The sequence below is a fragment of the Ceratotherium simum genome, chromosome 15 (assembly GCF_057802395.1).
Source record: "Ceratotherium simum simum isolate JZ-2026a chromosome 15, ASM5780239v1, whole genome shotgun sequence".
Lineage (NCBI taxonomy): Eukaryota > Metazoa > Chordata > Mammalia > Perissodactyla > Rhinocerotidae > Ceratotherium > Ceratotherium simum.
In genome coordinates this window covers 42,817,476-42,836,291 of record NC_141914.1, presented here as the reverse complement: position 1 = coordinate 42,836,291, position 18,816 = coordinate 42,817,476, and the positions used below count along the sequence as shown (strand labels likewise).

Sequence of the window (18,816 nt, the reverse complement as noted above, 5' to 3'; positions counted from 1 at the left end):
TACACCTGCCTACCTCTCTAAACTTATTGCCTCCATTCTCCTTTTCCTTCTCTACTTCCCAGACTTACTGGCCTTCTTTCTTTTCATTGACCATACCACTTTCCTTCCCATGGGCCTTTGGACTTTCTGTTCCCACTATTTTAGGCACTCTTCCTCCAGATATTCCAAGAATTGGCTTCCTGGGAAAAGGCAAGGAAATATTACCTTCTCAGAAAGTACCACCCTATGTGGCTCAGTCTTTCTCACTTTCTATAGTCTATCCCCTTGCCATTTTTTCTTCAGAGTAGTAAGCACTGTCTGAAATGATCTAATTTATTGCATTTGTTTATTGATATTCATCTGTTCCAAGAGAAGAACAGTATTTCTTTATCCAGCTCTTACTGCCCAGCACTGTTCTAAGCACTTTACATGGTATAGACCCATGTAATTTTCACAACCCATAAGGTAGGTATTATTAGTGCTGGAATTTTATAGATGAAGTACTTGAGACTCAGAGAGATGAACTGGCTTCACTTGCAAAACTGCATCTCACTTGCCAGCTCTGGAAAGAAATCCCCCAGACATTCTGTTGAGCCATGCACAGGCCAGCAGCAGCAGCTCTCCAAGGATGTTAGAAGTGCACACTCTCAAGCCTCACCTCTGACCCAATGAATCCATCTGAAGTTTAACAAGATTCCCAGGTGATTCCTAAGTACCAAGTTTGAGAAGCATTAGTCAAAGATACGCCAATTTCCTGAGTCTCACCTCTAAAGTAATGCAACACGCACAAACACTCACAGCTGTACTCCAAGCCCAGGATGCCAATCACACAAGGACAGAGTAGCGGAGAGGTCAAAAGGTTTTCTTTTATTGCTGCTGGCCGAGCAGGGAGGAATCTCTCTTATCTAGCAGTCCAAAACCCACCTCATCCCACCTCATCCCACCTCACCCCACCTCCTTTTAGCTCTCTCTCACTAAACCAGCTAGCTATGCTTAGGCTGGGCAGAGCTTTGGAAACTTTGAAGGGAGAAGGGAGGCGAAGCTGAAGTTGGGGAGCCAAGAGAAAACCACTCTCCTGGGAGCATTCCCTGACCACAACAAGCCTTGCCTTCTGCCCTTAAGAAAAATGGCGCTGGGCGTAGATGCACTTCCGGCGACGGAGCCAAACAAAATCGGGGCGGGCAAGAGACCGGAAGTGACCGCCCTTTTGCCACTCCTCCTGCCTCCTCCCAGCCTGCCAGTTTCCTTTGGGAGGATGAGGCTGTCTGGGGGCTGTGGGTGAGCTGCGGTTGCCGGGTGACAAGTCGGATCCGGGACAGTGTGAGTGTCTGCTGCCTCGGCCGCCGGCCGGTTCCCTTCGCTCGCTGTGACCTTCGTGTGGTCGGGGACAGGGGGCGGGGTGTCGGGCGCGGGACGTTCTGTGACGAGGCGCCGCCGCGGTCCTGCGCGAAGGGGCGAGCGAGCGGGGTTGCGAGCGGGGCTGGCGGCCGCGTCGGACCCGCGGAGCAGGCGAGGCAGGACGCAGCCCGGGGGGTGGTGAGCCCGGTCCGCGCCCGGTGCACCCGGGGCGGTGGTGGGGTCTGGCCCCAAGCCCGGCGGGCGGGGCTCCGGCGCCTGTTGTGTAAGACGTGAAAGGCCTCTCCCGAAGGTTGGTTTCCTCGCCCGGCTCAACCGGATCGTTGTCCTCACTCTGCTTTGCCCACGCTGCTCCCTCGCTCAGTCATTTCCTGACCCTCAGCCTTCTTTACGGCCAGTCTGCTCCATTCCACGCACATACACACCAGGATTCGACTCACGTGTGCTCGTTTTTGTGCGGTGTCTTTTTCATGAGAAGCTGCTAGGAAAAAAACATTTTTTTTACTAATATTTTTTGAAGTTCTTGGTACTTTGGCTGGAAACGTTAATGCTCGCTTTAAGCCTTGCCTCCTTATTTGTTGTGATGAGAACTACTTCTTTCTAAACGTCAGTATTGCATTGTGATCTTGGAATTTTATTTCCTCCTCCTGCATATCCACCTCCACCCACCTAGAGCTCCAGGTTGGCAAACTTAATCACCTATTATTTCTCAACTTGGCTGCTTCTCACTAACCCTGTTCCCTGATGTACTTAAGAGTCACATGCGGTCAAAAGTTAGCCACAATTAGTTTCAACTTCACCAAAGGGAAATACAGAAATTGCAACCAAGATTTTGGCCAATAGAATTCACTTAGTTTAGTGGAATATCACTCAAAGTTAGTATTTATTTTTTTTTTTTTGAGAGGAAGATTAGCTCTGAGCTAACATCCATGCCAATCCTCTTTTTTTTTTGCTGAGGAAGACTGGCCCTGGGCTAACATCTGTGCCCATCTTCCTCTACTTTATATGGGACGTGGCTACAGCATGGCTTGACAAACCGTGCTTCGGTGTGTGCCCGGGATCCGAAGCCCGGGCTGCCGGCAGCAGAGCCCGAGCACCTAACAGCAGTTAGGTGCCACCTGCCACCGGGCAGGCCCCCTCAAAGATAGTCTTTAATTGTGACTAAAATGCTTGTCCCCAAAAAACAATTATCTAAAAGTATTTTGTCAGTTTGTTTAATTTATTTCGTTGGGGAGTTAATCAGTGTTGCCAGAAGGTGTCATTAATTTGCATGTCTTTATCATCCAGTTTAATTTGTGCTTTTCTAACTTTTTATTTTCTCCCCCCAGTAGCGTAATGGCAGAAACTGCTTCTCCACTGAAGCACTTTGTGCTGGCTAAGAAGGCAATTACTGCAATCTTTGACCAGTTACTGGAGTTTGTTACTGAGGGATCACATTTTGTTGAAGGTTAGTTCCTCAAAGTTTTTAAAATAATTATTGTTGAAACTACATAAAGGTGCTTTATTCTTTCACCCTTAGTTATTGAACACATATATAAGGTACTGTGCTATATACTGTGAGAGATACCATAACAAACCCACTTCTGCCCTCCAAAGGAGGAAGATTAAATGGTATTAATAACAACTAAGAAATAAGTGCTTGTATATGATATTCTAAGCACTTTATTAGATTAATAATTCATTTAATCCTCATATCAACACTGAGGCAGATTTTTTTTTTTTTTTTAGTGAGGAAGATCAGCCCTGATTTAACATCCGATGCCAATCCTCCTCTTTTTGCTGAGGAAGATTGGCCCTGGGCTAACATCCATGCCCATCTTCTTCTACTTTTTGTATGTGACGCCGCCACAGCATGGCTTGACAAGCAGTGCGTTGGTGTGCGCGTCGGATCTGAACCTGTGAACCCTTGGGCTGCCAAAGTGGAGCGCGTGCACTTAACCGCTGTGCCACTGGGCCAGTCCCCCTGATGCTGATTTTTAATCACACTCATTTTAAAGATGAAGAAACCAAGGCACAGAAAAGTTAAGCAACTTGCCCAAGATCGCACAGCTACTAAATGCCTAGACTAAAAATCGGGCAGCCCACATTTAGCCATTATACTTATCTCTTCCCCAAGTCAGTAGTTACGCCAAGATCTCAGACTTATCTTCTCAAATGAGGCTGGAATGCAGTGGGAAAAGGGCAAAACAAGTTTTCTTAAAATGATTGTAACTGTTCAAACAAAGGTGGTGAGGAGTGTCTTACTGGGGAATACTACTTTGGTGATAACTGTTGAAATCTTTTCTGATTCTTAAGTTTACAAGACTATCAAGGGTACAATGAAAAGGGAGGGATTCTGTAAAGTTCTCCAGTGATGATGGGGAAACATTTGGTAGATAGGTAGAATCAAACTTTTTTCCTTCACCAGATTTTGAGCTCCTTGAGAGTAGGGGTTGTGCTTTATTATTGTGTCCCTGTCACCAAACCTGAGACAATTCGAGTTTTATTGTGGTTTTTTTTTTTCCAGTGAGGCAGATTGGTCCTTAGCTAACATCTATTGCCAGTCTTCCTCTATTTTGTATGTGGGATGCTGCCACAGCATGGCTTGATGAGCAGTGTGTAGATCCGTGCCTGGGATCCAAACCCGAGAACCCCGGGCCGCCGAAATGGAGCGTATGAACTTAACCACTGTGCCACTGGGCTGGCCCCTTTTATTATTGAATAAGAAAAAAAGTACTGATGTAGAATCTTTATGTTTCCAATTTGGAAAGAATTTGAGCTGGCACGGTGACTTTTGAATAATATTTTGTTCTAAAAAAGTTGATAGGGTCCAGCCCTGATGGTCTAGTGGTTGAAGTTCAGCACTCTCACTGCTTCGGCAGCCCAGGTTTGTTTTCCAGTCACCGGACCACACCACCCGTCTGTCAGTTGCCATGCTGTGGTGGCGGCTCACATAGAAGAACTAGAAGGACTTACAACTAGGATATACAACCATGCACTATGGGGGCTTTGGGGAGAAAAATAAAAGAGGAAGATTGGCAACAGATGTTTGCTCAGGGCAAATCCTTCCCTGCAAAAAAAAAAAAGTTGATAGGAAGTGAAAATGAAGTTAAATGTAATACCTTCTGTGTATTGAGCCTGTTATAGAGTGAGCGTTAGGCTGGGAGCTAGTGAATGGCAGTTTAGAATTTGAATTTGATTTTAACGGTTCTAGAACCTCAAAAAATGTTGTAGAAAAGAGAGCAAATAAATCAGGAAGAACATAGAAGAGCAAGAATAAAATGAAAAACAAGGGTGCACGTAATGATACGTAAGCCAGTCTTACCTTTATTCACCAAATTGTGCATATTTTGTTAATGCACTTGAAAAGTATGGTGAGCTGTGTAAAGCTTAAGTTTAGTTAGATGAGCACTGGGTAAGCTATGTTAATGTTTGTCTCTAATTAGGACCATTCACATAGCTAAATCAATCTCTGTATTCTTATCTTCAAAATGAGGTGATAGATATGTAAATGTAAAAATGTAGATTCCTGAAATATAAACAAAACTGAAAGGCTTTTCTGCTTTTCAATCAGGCGTTTCCAGCTACTCTGTCCTTGGAGGAGGGAGGAGGTTAGGGCTGGGGTGGGCAGTTACCCCCAAACCTGACAGGACTGGGATACAATCCTCAATTCTCTTTTCATGTTTTTTTTTTTTTTTTTTTAAAGATTTTATTTATTTATTTTCCCCACAAAGCCCCAGTAGATAGTTGTATGTCATAGCTGCACATCCTTCCAGTTGCTGTATGTGGGACGCGGCCTCAGCATGGCCGGAGAAGCAGTGTGTCGGTGCGCACCCGGGATCCGAACCTGGGCCACCAGCAGCAGAGCGCGTGCACTTAACCACTAAGCCACGGAGCCAGCCCTCTCTTTTCATGTTAAATGAGCTGTTTTGCTCCATCCCTGTGGGAAGCAGACAAGAAGTAAAAAGGTAGCAAAGTCTTACCTAGCTTGGAGACCTGCTTGAAACATATAGTTATTCATTGGGGGTGCCCATTCAAACCTCACTCTTCTTAGTATGTGGATCCCTCTTCTCAGTTCAAGATCTGAAGATCCAGTCTGGATGGAACAATAATAGGTGGATATTAGGTTCTAGTTTCTCTGTTCAGAAAACCGTATTTGTCTTAGATGGGTATTTTGTATTTTTGGGACCTAGATGAAAAACAGATACCCTTTTGACTGGGCCCCTGTAATTTTTAATAATTTTGAAATTCTTTTGGGCAGGATTCTTTTGACCCATTGCAGCAAGGCATTTACCTTTTACCAAATATTCAGATACTTTGGGCATTTTTACTTTTCAAATGGCACGTTAATATAAAAGAAAGCCAAAATATATGAGTGTCTTGGATATTCCATTGTATAATTAACTTAATACAGTCGACTGGTTCCAGGACCCCCTGTGGATACAAAAATTCACAGATGCTCATATAAAATGGTATAGTATTTGCATATAACCTATGCACATTCTCCTGTGTGCTTTAAATCATGTCTGGATTACTTATAATACCTAATAGAATGTATATGCCATGTAAAAGTTATTATACTGTGTTGTTTAGGGAATAATGACAAGAAAAAAGTCTGTACATGTTCAGTACAGGTGCAACCATTGTAGGACTTTTGATCTGCACTTGGTTGAATCCTTGGATACTGAAGGCTAACTGTTCATTTTTATCACTTTTTCTAATACCATTTCAATTTTGCAGAAACATTCAAGGATCCAGAACTTGACCGAATAGCTACTGAGGATGATCTGATAGAAATACAGGGGTATAAAAACAAACTTTCCATCATTGGTGAGGTGCTGTCTCGGAGACACATGAAAGTGGCATTTTTTGGCAGGTAATCTAATCCTTTATTTCTTCTCAAGGATAGTTTCCAGAAATCAGCTTTTCTTGGTCGTATCCCCAGCTTTGTTTCTGAATGTTTCAGCAAATGATATTCCTCTCCCTTCTCCCCACAACAGTTGCTCTCTGTGTTAAATGTTAAAGCTATTAATTAGCGTGTAAGTGAATTTGTTCATTTTAGCTCCTGGTATAAAATGAAGCTTTATGAAGGTCAATCATATTTTTAAAAGATATTTATCTCTAAGAATTGGCTTCTAAGGGGCTGGCCCTGTGGCGTAGTGGTTAAGTGCGCGAGCTCTGCTGCTGGCGGGTCGGGTTCGGATCCCGGGAGCGCACCAATGCACTGCTTGTCAGGCCACGCTGTGACGGTGTCCCATGTAAAGTGGAGGAAGATAGGCACAGATGTTGGCCCAGGGCCAGTCTTCCTCAGCAAAAAAAAACAAAAAAAAAAGAAAAAAGTAAAAAGAGGATTGGCCTGGATATTAGCTCAGGGCTGCTCTTCCTCACAAAAAAAAAAAAAAAAGAATTGGCTTCTTAGCCAATTATAAGAATAGAAATACAGATCAATGATATGTATAATCTGCAACTTACTTTTTTAAATTTCTGTTCATTATCAGATGTATCTTGGAAAAGGGTTCTCAGCCCCCTGAATCCCAGAGGGGGAGTAGGAAGTGCCGTTTGTTGACGTAACTGTCTGGAGTGATAGAATGATCTCTGCCACAGCTTATATATTACTTGAAGGATCGTTTGTTAACTGCCTATGTACCAGGCACTCTGAGGACCTAGGGATGCAGAGACGAATGACTAGGCTCGTACTTGGTTGCTCAAATATCATGTGCTGTGTACCAGCAGCGGCATTTATTTACTTACTAAACTAACCTGATAGACCTTCTAAGCTATTTCCTGGCTTAGAGCTTTAGCACTTGCAATTTCCTATGCTTAGAATTCTCTTTGCCTTGTTGTACCTGTGTCTGGCTCCTTCTCACTCTTCAGATCTCATCCGAAATGTTACTACCTCAGAAACCTTCCTTGATGGCTCTAAATTATTCCTTCTGTTATTCTCTAGTAAAGCACCCTGTTTGTGTCCTTCAAAACTTTTTCATAAAATTCTGTTGTTTTGTTTGCTTTTATTGTCCGCTTCTCCCTGGTGACCATATTCTCAGGGCTTTACAGAGTCAAGTATGAGGTGGGTGCGTGAAAGAGGCCTACCTCAGATGAGGGTGGAGTAGGAGTGGGAGGGAAGAGGCTTAGAGAGGTGATGACTCAGTTGTCCTACTTGAGAATGAAAAGTGGGTATTAGCTTTGGGTGTGAAAAAGGTCCAGCCCAGCTTTAAGGAGTGGGACATCTTTTCCCATCTTGGGATGAGAAGAGTGTCTCAGAATTTGGGGCTGTGATTTCAAATTGCCCAGAAGCAAGAAAGATAGAAAAGGCAAGGCTAGCTTTATGGGAAAGATGTGATTTGTTTTCCTCTTTTTCTGAAATGTACATTGCTAATATTTGTAAATTAAATTGGCAATTTTTTCATTAAAAATGCAATCTGATGAAATTGTAACAGAATTTGAATTCTAAAAAAGTTGGCCTTAGATCCAGTGAAAGAACAAAGTTTTAACTGTTATGTTTTGTTTTTCATGATTTTATGTATTAATGATTTTGTATGTCATTCTTCAGGACAAGCAGTGGGAAGAGCTCCGTTATCAATGCAATGTTGTGGGATAAAGTCCTCCCTAGTGGGATTGGCCATACGACCAATTGCTTCCTGAGTGTTGAAGGAACCGATGGAGATAGAGCCTATCTTATGACAGAAGGATCAGAAGAGAAAAGGAGTGTGAAGGTATAATATTTGATCTTTAGCAACATATGTACCTGAAATAATGTTCTTGTTCTTTTGAAAAATTTTTTATAAGATGTCTGCATTGCTGGAGATAGAAGAACCATTAATATTTCTATTCATAGCTTTTTTTTTTATTTAAGAACATTTTTTGAGGAAGATTGGCCCTGAGCTAACATCTTTTGCCAGTCTTCCTCTTTTTTTAATTCTTTTTTCTCCCCACAGCCCCTAGGACATAATTATATGTCCTAGTTGTAGATCCTTCTAGTTCTTCTATGTAGGATGCGGCCTCAGCATGGCTTGATGAGCAGCGAGTGGGTCTGCGCCCAGGATCCGAACTGGCGAACCCAGGCCACCAAAGTGGAACACTCGAACTTAACTGCTGCACCACTGGGCCAGCCCCTATTCATAGCTTTTAAAGCCATCACTGATATTTTGAATTCTCTAAAATTCTTTGCTTCAGAGCTAAATGACTGGAAAAATAAAACCTGTCCTTAACTTAAAACAAAAGTAAATCAGAGTTAATGGTATTAAGTTTTTAAAATAATGTTCTCAGGAGAAAGAACATTATTGAAGTATATTGTTGCTATTTAATCTCAAATCTTGTCTTTTTAAAAAACACTTTGTTTAAAAAATTGGGCCCTGGAATCTATTTTAAAGAAAACTTTGTTTAAAAAATTGCGCCCTGGAGGGGCCGGCCGGTGGCACAAGTAGTTAAGTGCGCGCGCTCTGCTGCGGTGGCGCCGGTTCGGATCCCCGGATGCGCAGCGATGCACTGCTTGGCAAGCCATGCTGTGGCGGCGTCCCATATGAAGTGGAGGAAGATGGGCATGGATGTTAGCCCAGGGCCAGTCTTCCCCAGCAAAAAGAGGAGGATTGGCAGATGTTAGCTCAGGGCCGATCTTCCTCACAAAAAAAAAAAAAAAAATGGGCCCTGGAATCAGTTTTTGACACCTCTGTGCCTTTGGAAACTGTTTTACCTTTGGATATATAGTAAGCATATTCATGAATATTATGTAATAGCTTTATCAGATAGGGGCCAATGGTAATTCCCTGCCTTTCATAAATTTCTTAAGGAATTCTGTGCCACTAGATTACTTCAGCCAAAAAAAAGAAAGAAATTAGGATGCAGGCATTGACTCTGGAATGAATGCAATTGGTAAGGGTACTGTTTCTCACTGTGGTCCCTTTCTCTTAAGTCTTAAGATCTGTCTCACAAACGCAGAAGTTCAGTGTTTGAAGATCTATGCCGTTTTAGGTTTTGTTAGACTAGGTGAATTCATGGATCTAGTTCTTGTTCTGTGAGTTGGCTGTTTGATCTAGGTCAGGTAAGTCAACCTTTGTACTACCCTTCAGGTTAGTTATGAGGAATAAATGAGATGATGTTTATGGAAATATTTTTTCAACTTTTAACTCATACAAAGGAATCACTTATTTTATAATCAAGATTTTCACCAAATCAGAATTCAAACTGCCTGTGGCTTTAGATCCTCAAAGTCAAGTGTGCTGTGATATTTTTAGATAATCATCTCATTTTTCCTGACCTGTGCTCTCTACTTCCTATCCTCTTCCTTCATGCTCTTTTACTCCTCTCTTCAACATTTAAATTTATCTCAAGTAGTGGCCTGCTTTAAGGTGTAAATACACTTTGAGTCTTGTGCTGTAATAGTTTACTTTGTAAAATAAATGCAACAATAATAACTAATACTTTCTGGCACACTTTCTGTGTACCAGGCCTATTCTAAATACTTGTAGTAACTCAATCCTCACCACAGCTCTGTCAGATAGGTGCTTTTATTATCTTAATTTTATAGGTGAGGCATCAAGATTTTAGTACAAGTTTATAATTCTATCAAAAAGTTTATGAAAGCAAGCAAAAAAAAGCCTACCTAACATTGTCACTATGGAGATTCACTTCAATGCTGATCAGGACTATTGTGCCCGTTTAAAAATAGATCTTTCCCTTTAAAACTTGACACAAATCACAAATCAACCATGGAGGTATGTGTGCTGATGCCCTTTCCTTGGTTCTTGATTAATTTTGTCTTAAAGCCCTTTGTATTTATTGCATAGTTAATTTAACACATATGTGAAAGGTATTAAATTAACACATTAATTTAATAAATTAATGTATGTCAGAAGTCATCTTGAGAACTAGAAATATTTTAGTGAATTTAAATGGAAAGAGAAGGGCATAGTCATTGACTTCAAGCAGGCTTGTGGGAATAAATAACTACCTGCTGAGAAAAATCCTTTATTAAAAGAATATGTGTTTTTTTTTTATTTTTTTTGTGAGGAAGATCAGCCCTGAGCTAACATTCAGTGCCAATCCTCCTCTTTTTTTGCTGAGGAAGATTGGCCCTGAGCTAACATCCGTGTCCATCTTCCCCTACTTTGTATGGGACACCACCACAGCGTGGCTTGACAAGCGGTGCGTCAGTGTGCGCCCGGGATCCGAACCTGCGGGCTCATGCACTTAACTGCTTGAGCCACTTGGCTGGCTCCTAAAAGAATATGTATTGAACTTCTCTTGTATTTCCTTGATCTTATTCCTATGGTGTTTTTAAACCTATTTTAGTAATAGAAGACATGTCTTCTATTTTCCCCTCTCATTACTATGCAATACATGTTTATTTTAGACATGTCAGAAAATACAAATAGGCAAAATGTAAAGAAACTCCAAAACTCACACCCTTCCCCAAACCAGTGGAAACTCTTTGATGTAGAGTTAAATTTGTCTTTCTCTGTATTTTTAAACAAAATGGTTTTATATCATATGTACTATTTTCTGATTTGCTTTTTTTCTCTTAATATGTAGTAAATTTCTTTTCATACCTACCATATCTATTTCAGGGGTTGCCTAGGATTCCATTGCCAGAGTTCCATTTGTTGGGCATTTAGAATGTTTCCAGCCCTGATTATTTTTGCAGAATGGTATGAGTAAACTGTTTTAAGGGTACCAATCTTTTTTTTCTATTTGGTTATTGTTTTAAAACTCAGGTTTCTCAAGATTGCTCAGATGGTTTTATTTCAAATTACTTGAAGTTCTGCTTTTGTACGTATTTTGCAAAAATAAATGTTTTACCAAATCATAGTATTTTTAATTTTTATTGAATTTTGTTATGAGTAGAGTTTTGTTTTTTCTCTCCCTCCCGCTTTAGACAGTTAATCAGCTTGCCCATGCTCTTCATATGGACAAAGACTTGAAAGCTGGCTGTCTTGTACATGTGTTTTGGCCAAAGGCAAAATGTGCCCTCTTGAGAGATGACCTGGTTTTAGTGGACAGGTAAAATTACATATGAATTGGCATTTTCTCCTTGCAAAGGCTTATTTAATAGAATAATGCTACTTGCTTTAGCAGGTAGTACATAAAAATTTACAATGTTCAATCACTGCTTTGTTCTCATTTGCTAGATCGTTAAGGAATGCGTAAGGTATTGGTTTTGGGGGAATTTTTTTGTTTTGTTTTTTTTGGTGAGGAAGATTGGCCCTGAGCTAATATCCCTCACCAATCCTCTCTTTTTGCTGAGGAAGATTAGCCCTGAGCTAACAGCTATGCCCATCTTCCCCTGTTTTGTATATGGGACGCTGCCACAGCACAGCTTGATGAGCAGTGCGGATGTCTGTGCCTGGGATCCGAACCTGCAAACCCAGGCCGCTGAAGCAGAGCACACGAACTTAACTGCTACGCCGCTGGGCTGGCCCCAGTTTTTGTTTTTTAATGGTTACATAAAAGTGCCAATTTATCAGTCTAATTCTTTTTTTTTGTTTGTTTTTTTGTGAGGAAGATCAGCCCTGAGCTAATATCTGCCAATCTTCCTCTTTTTGCTGAGGAAGGCTACCTCTGGGCTAACATCCGTGCCCATGTTCCTCTACTTTATATGGGACGCTGCCACAGCATGGCTTGACAAGCAGTACATTGGTGCGCGCCCGGGATCCGAACTTGGGCTGCCAGCAGTAGAATGTGTGCACTTAACTGCCATGCCACCGGGCCGGCCCCTATCAGTCTAATTCTATTACAAGAAATTTCAAGGATGGCTACTTTTTTTGTTTGTTTCCCTAGACTGACTTTGTAGTTGGTGTAAGAGGCTGGGCCTCTAGGTATCTAGATAACTAGGTATCTAGATATTCTAGGTATCTAGATAACTCTAAATAGGTATTTTTTTAACCAGTAATAAATTTATTCTTGAGACCAAGTTTCCCCAAATAACTTTGCTGGACAGTTCATATAACTTTGCATTGTTCAAGAATTAATCAAACACTTTGTGAATTTTTTTCAGCTCTTCTGATTAATCTGCATTTATTATGTGTATTTTAAATCATCCTGCTACAGTGGTGCTTAATAAACTAACGCATATCTGTTGAGCAATGTCATTAACCAAAACAGGGAGTTACATGATTTTTAAAATTTTGATGTGCTCTTCTGTTTTCTTCAGTTAAAATTTCAGTGTTCTGTGGAAATCATTTTGTTTTTGATGATGGGCTTTTATTTTAATTGGAAGAGTGTTTCAAGTACTGTAGTCCCCTCTTATCCGAGGCGGATATGTTCCAAGACTCCCAGTGGATGCCTGAAACTGTGGATAGGACCAAACCCTATATATACTGTATTTTTTCCTATACATACATACCTATAATAAACTTTAATTTATAAATTAGGCACAGTAAGAGATTAACAACAATAACTAATAATAAAATAGAACAATTATAACAGTATACTATAATAAAAGTTAGCGTAGATCTTAGCAACCTCAGCATGTGATTTTTTTTCTTTCCTTATTAAGTCAAGAACTTGCACCTTTTCACTTAAAGGAAGCACTTTACAGCTTCTCTTTGCCATATCCAAATTGCCAGCATCACTGGTCTTGTGCTTTGGGGCTGTTATTTAAGTAAAATAAGGGTGACTTGAACACAAGGACTGTGATACCACCACAGGCGATCTGATAACTGAGACGGCTACTAAGTGACCTAACGGGTGGGTAGCGTATACAGCATGAATATACTTGATGAGGGGATGATTCATGTCTTGGGTGGGACAGAGCAGGACAGCATAAGATTCCATCACGTTACTCAGAATGGTGCACAATTGAAAACTTATGAATTGTTTATTTCTGGAATTTTTCATTTATTATTTTTGGACTGCAGTTGACTGTGGGTAACTGAAACCTGAAACCTCAGATAAGAGGGAATGCTGTAATCAACAGAAATAGCTCAGATGAGAGAGAAGATGCTTGTGAAATAGAAACAATTTGGTTTACATATAATATCAACTAATTAATTTTGCTTGATATCATGGACAGACAGTATCCACGACCCCAACTTGTCATCTTGCCTACTTGTTGCAGGATACATTAAGCCAACGTATGAACAGTTGCACTGTAATTTTTATAGCATAGATTGTATATTAAATTTATGTCTAGCAGGAGGTGTTTCATTTTTTATTATTTATGCTTATAAGCACTTAAATCTTCTGTGAGCCCTACTGGACATAGCTGCTTGCACTGTCATTTTTGATTATGTTATTAACCTAGTTTGGTTTTTTTTTTCAATACTTATGTTTCAGCCTTCCAAAGCATGAAAATTTAAAAGATTAAAATATTGGTCATGTTACTTGCTTTGTCAAAAATCACAAGGTTATTTGTCTTTAGTAAATAAACTTTTTTTTAGCATTAAGTTCTTAGTTGGATAGGCTCTGGGAGTTCCTTGTCAGCAGAATAAAGCACAGATTCTTAACTTGCCACAACTGATCTCTTATAAGTGAGAAAGTAATTTAAATCTCTTGGGCTTTGTACTGATGACTGGTAGAAATCCTCTCCTCTAGACATCAAATAATTTATAAAAGTTTAAAATATTATCTTTCTATAATGTATTATTTCTTTTTAAAAATATTATATAATACAATTTTTATTTTATTCCCATTAGTCCGGGTACAGATGTCACTACAGAGCTGGATAGCTGGATTGATAAGTTTTGCTTAGATGCTGATGTCTTCGTTTTGGTTGCAAACTCGGAATCAACACTAATGAACACGGTAGGATTTAATCATATTATTATGTTTGAGTGGTAAGAAATGAACTACTGTCTGTTTTAATTCTGAAAAGTGAGGGAAGTCCAAATTATGGATTGGAAAGAATCTGTTTCCATGGGACTGAAAGGGCTGAAACACTCTGGTCTTGAGTGTTCCCAGGGTTTCAATAGCAATCTAAGGTTTGATGGCTCTAGCTTAGTAATGAATCGTTTAGTTCAAGGTGTGATACATGTGTGTTGTTGACATTCACTGTGGTTATTTGCCAGTTTCAGAAGGAATGGGCACCAGAATTGTTAGGATGTTGACTTAAGTCTCTCGAATAAAATATAACACCCCCACCTCACCCTCCTGTCTGGCAGGCAAGGCTTTTCGTATTTTGAGTTTTGCCAGCCTTTTCCAGCTTATCTGTGTACACTCAAAGCTGCTGTCAAAGTCAGATTACTTTGATGTGTTCTACACGTGTTTTACATTGTTATTAATTTAGTTAGTAAATCTTTAAAAAAGATTTGTGGTAGATTTTTGAAAATAGGGACTCTTGTATCCAGCAGTACCTGTTTTGTCCTGCGTATAGTAGAGACAGATAAATATTTGTTAAATTAAATTTCAAAAAAGACTCATGGAAGGAGGAGGTAAATCTTCACTTGTGCCCTCTTATATTTTAATTTTCTCATCTTGAAAAGTTTAATGCCCAGAGTGCTTTGGCATCCTTTATCAATGAGTGTTAGTCACTGTTGTCTAAATGGTTCAAACTTTTAGATTCAAATAAAGTTTCAATTATAAATGTAAACATAAAATATCTTTTAAAAGTGAACATACTGTTGGGTATTTCATGTTTTTCAGGAAAAACAGTTTTTTCACAAGGTAAATGAGCGACTGTCCAAGCCTAATATTTTCATTCTGAATAATCGTTGGGATGCCTCTGCATCAGAGCCAGAATACATGGAAGATGTAAGTTATTTTTTTCCCTTGAGTTTTGAAATATAGTCTTGTACATTGTTATCTGAGAAAACAACATACCTTATAGAATAGAACATCATAAGCAGTACTCTCTTACTTGAGAAAAGAATATAATTATAGAAAACCTGAAGTGGATATGTGATAGAGACCCGAGTATTAAGCTACTTGAAGGAAAATATTTTATAAAAGTACTATCTAGGGGCCGGCCCGGTGGCACAAGTGGTTGGGTGCGCATGCTCCGCTGCAGCGGCCCGGGGTTCGCCGGTTCGGATCCCGGGTGCGCACCGACACACCGTTTGGCAAGCCACGCTGTGGCGGCGTCCCATATAAAGTGGAGGAAGATGGGCACAGATGTTAGCCCAGGGCCAGTCTTCCTCAGCAAGAAAAGAGGAGGATTGGCAGATGATAGCTGAGGGCTGATCTTCCTCACACACACACAAAAAAAGTACTAACTAATCATTTTAGATTTTGAAACTTCCTTTTTGTGTTTTAATTTTTTATTGAAATATAACAGAAAAATGTACAAATCATAAGTGTCCAGCTCAGTGAATTTTACAAATTTAACACACCTGTGTCAGGATCCAGATCAAGAAGCAGAACATTCCCAGCACCCCAGAATCCCCTCCTCGAGACTCTGGCTTCTCTCCTGTGGATAACCACTTATCCTGACTTCCAACACCCTACATTAGTTTTTACTGTTGTTCAACTTTAGGTAATGGAATCATATGGTATCTACTTTTGTGTCAGGTTTCTTTTGCTCAGTGTTATGTTTGTGTTATGCGTCCATACTGTTGTGCATAGTTGAAGTGCATTCTCATTGCTGTATAGTGTTTCATCCTGGGAATAGCTACAGTTGATTTATTCATTCTGCTAGTGAGGAGCATTTGGGTAAATTTCCTGTATTTAGCTATTAAGAATAATGCTGTTGTGCATATTCTTATATATGTCTTTTTGGTACACGTAGGTATATATTTCTGTTGGGTATATACCAGTGGTTCTCAGCATGAGGGCTTGGGTGATTTTGACCTCCTAAGGAATATTTGGCCGTGTCTGAAGACATTTTTGGTTGTCACAACTGGGGGAGTATACTATTGGCATCTGGTGGGTAGAGGCTAGGGATGCTATTAAACATCCTATAACACAGAGCAGCTCCCCTTAACCATAGATTTATCTGACCCAAAATGTCAAGGCATAGATGAGTGATCCATGGGTAAATATCTAGGAGTAGAATTGCTGGATTACAGGATAAGTATATGCTGTTTTAGTAAACACAGCCTAAGGGTTTTCTAAAGTGCTTATACCAGTTTATACTCCCACAAGCAGATTGAGAGTTGTAGATGATTTATATCCTCACCAACACTTGGTATTTTTTGTTTTTGTTTTTCATTTTAGTTATGCTGGTGGTTTTAGAAACTTCCTGTTAAAAAGAATAGAGTATTTGGCATTTGGCCTCTAATATTAATTTATTTTGCTTAATACTACTTTTTCTGATTTTAATAGTAGCATATGTTTATTGTAAAAAATTTAGAAAATGCATAAAATTAAAATTTACACTGTCCCATCACTGTTCCCACATTAGGTTATTTGGGCTTTTGTTCTTCCCCTCACCCCAAAATTGGAATTTTGCTTAATATGAAGCTTTATATCCTACTATTATTAACTCTTGTTTTATAATCATACTCTTTCAAATTGGGATCTCATTTAATTATCAGAGAATTAGGAAATATCACCCACAGGTTGTTCTTCCCCATTCCTATTTAGCTTTATTTTGTTAAGTCTTAACACAGAGATCTCTTATCATAGCCATAATGCTAAAGGCTAGTACTAAATCCTAACTAACTTCTAACCCTTAGTCCTAATTTTAATACCCAAGTGCTAATCTTAAACCTGACATTGCAACTCTAATCCCTAGCTAATGCATTCTCCCCAACTTTAATTCCCAGTGTTTTTAAAAAGAAAAATATACTATTTATGTTCTGATTTCAAAATAAAAATAGCTTCATTGTAGTAAATTTATCATAGCACTTATTTTCTGATTTCAAAGGCATTAATAGTTTCATTGTAGAAAATTTAGAAAATAAAACATAAGGAAGAAATAAAAATGCTACCCATTTTTGTGGGTGTTGCCTGCATGCCATCTATTAATTTACACAAATACGTATGCACACATCATTTTTTGTAGTACAATCATGTACGTCCTTAATACAGAATTAGAAACCTTTTCCCATGCCATTAAGTACTAATATTTGTCTACAATACATTTTATAATGGTTGTGTAGTATTTGATGGTCTATCAGAATTTTATTTAATTTAATTAATTAATTAATTAATTTATTTGTGAGGAAGATCAGCCCTGAGCTAACATCCGATGCTGATCCTCCTCTTTTTTGCCGAGGAACATTGACCCTAAGCTAATATCTGTGCCCATCTTCCTCTACTTTATATGGGACGCTGCCACAGCATGGCGTGACAAGCAGCGCATTGGTGCATGCCTGCAACCCCTGGGCTGCCGAAGTGTAGCGCGTGCACTTAACCACTTGCACCACCAGGCCGGCGCCCCATCAGAATTTTAAAATTAAGCATTCAAAGGAAGAATCGTTAAGAGAGAGAAATTTCCTGTCAGCAAGTAACAAATTTCATTTGTTAGAATTTTTGGATTTGTTAAGTATATGGGAAGTATTACTATAATATCACTGTAAAAGGAGTTTATAGGCCTGTAACTGTTAGTTATATTTGTTTAATTGTTAGAATTCTTTTAATACTGTGTTTTTCTCTAGGTACGCAGACAGCACATGGAACGATGCCTACATTTCTTGGTGGAGGAGCTCAAAGTTGTGGATCCTTTAGAAGCACAGAATCGTATCTTCTTTGTTTCTGCAAAGGAAGTTCTTAGTGCTAGAAAGCAGAGAGCACAGGGGATGCCGGAAGGTGGTATGTATTCACTATAGATTTCCTTTTGAAATACAAGTGTAGGTTATAAAAACAGCTTGGTAGAAATCTTTTCTTGCAATATACTAGGTTTTAAAATCTTCACCTAAATATTACAGGTGGGGCACTTGCTGAAGGATTTCAGGCAAGATTACAAGAATTTCAGAATTTTGAACAAATCTTTGAGGTAGGAGTTTTGTGAATGTATTGGCTGATATGGAACCCTAGCATTGTTTGGAGAGTGGTCATAATCTTCTGTTTTCACTGTTGATCTTTGTCAGTAACCTTTGCTGTTGTTTAGCATAGTTAACTGACACAGCAAATGAAACAAGGCAAGTTGGAAGAAAGGAAAGAAGTTCCTGCAAAATGGATGATGCGTAAGAATTGAGAATTAAAGAGTGTAACTTCTTCCTTGTTCTTTCTCCTTATGTATTTGTATTTAAATGAGAAACTTTTCTAATATTGGTTGTGTTGTGCGATGAGTGAAATTCTCTATATTCAGTAATTCAGGGCAAGATTAAACAAATGTGATTGCTGTTGGAGTGGATAATAGAGCAAAGTGAAGATCATCTTTGTTTCTTTCGTACCATACTATTTATAGAGAGAGATAGAACATACTTAATGTCATTTGACAAAAGCTTATTACATTTCTAAACTGTGTTGTCACCTGTTAATTCTCCACATTTTATGTCAAATGTCCTAAACAAACGAATGAATACAAAAGTAATTTAAGATAGAGGTCCTGTTCTTGGTAATCTGGTAGGAACTACTGAGGCACATGAATAATGTGTTTGCAGCATTGCGGAGGGAGGATACTTTATGTTTTGGTGTAGTTGTTTTGTATTGAGACATAAAAACTCATCCTACATTTGACTGAAAAGT

The 18,816-nt window shown here is 39.4% G+C and overlaps 1 protein-coding gene across 1 annotated transcript in view; it reads left to right on the top strand.

The window, feature by feature from the left end:
* Positions 1 to 1,203: 1,203 nt before the first annotated feature.
* MFN1 (mitofusin 1) overlaps positions 1,204 to 18,816 on the top strand; it is a 38,813-nt gene continuing 21,200 nt past the window's right edge. Inside the window, exons 1-9 of the mRNA XM_087439981.1 lie at positions 1,204 to 1,299; positions 2,664 to 2,782; positions 6,055 to 6,190; positions 7,865 to 8,027; positions 11,186 to 11,310; positions 13,944 to 14,052; positions 14,890 to 14,997; positions 17,784 to 17,937; positions 18,054 to 18,121. Of these exons, the coding sequence (XP_087296107.1) occupies positions 2,671 to 2,782; positions 6,055 to 6,190; positions 7,865 to 8,027; positions 11,186 to 11,310; positions 13,944 to 14,052; positions 14,890 to 14,997; positions 17,784 to 17,937; positions 18,054 to 18,121 (975 nt within the window). The 5' untranslated portion in view covers positions 1,204 to 1,299; positions 2,664 to 2,670. The remainder of the gene's footprint in view (positions 1,300 to 2,663; positions 2,783 to 6,054; positions 6,191 to 7,864; positions 8,028 to 11,185; positions 11,311 to 13,943; positions 14,053 to 14,889; positions 14,998 to 17,783; positions 17,938 to 18,053; positions 18,122 to 18,816) is intronic.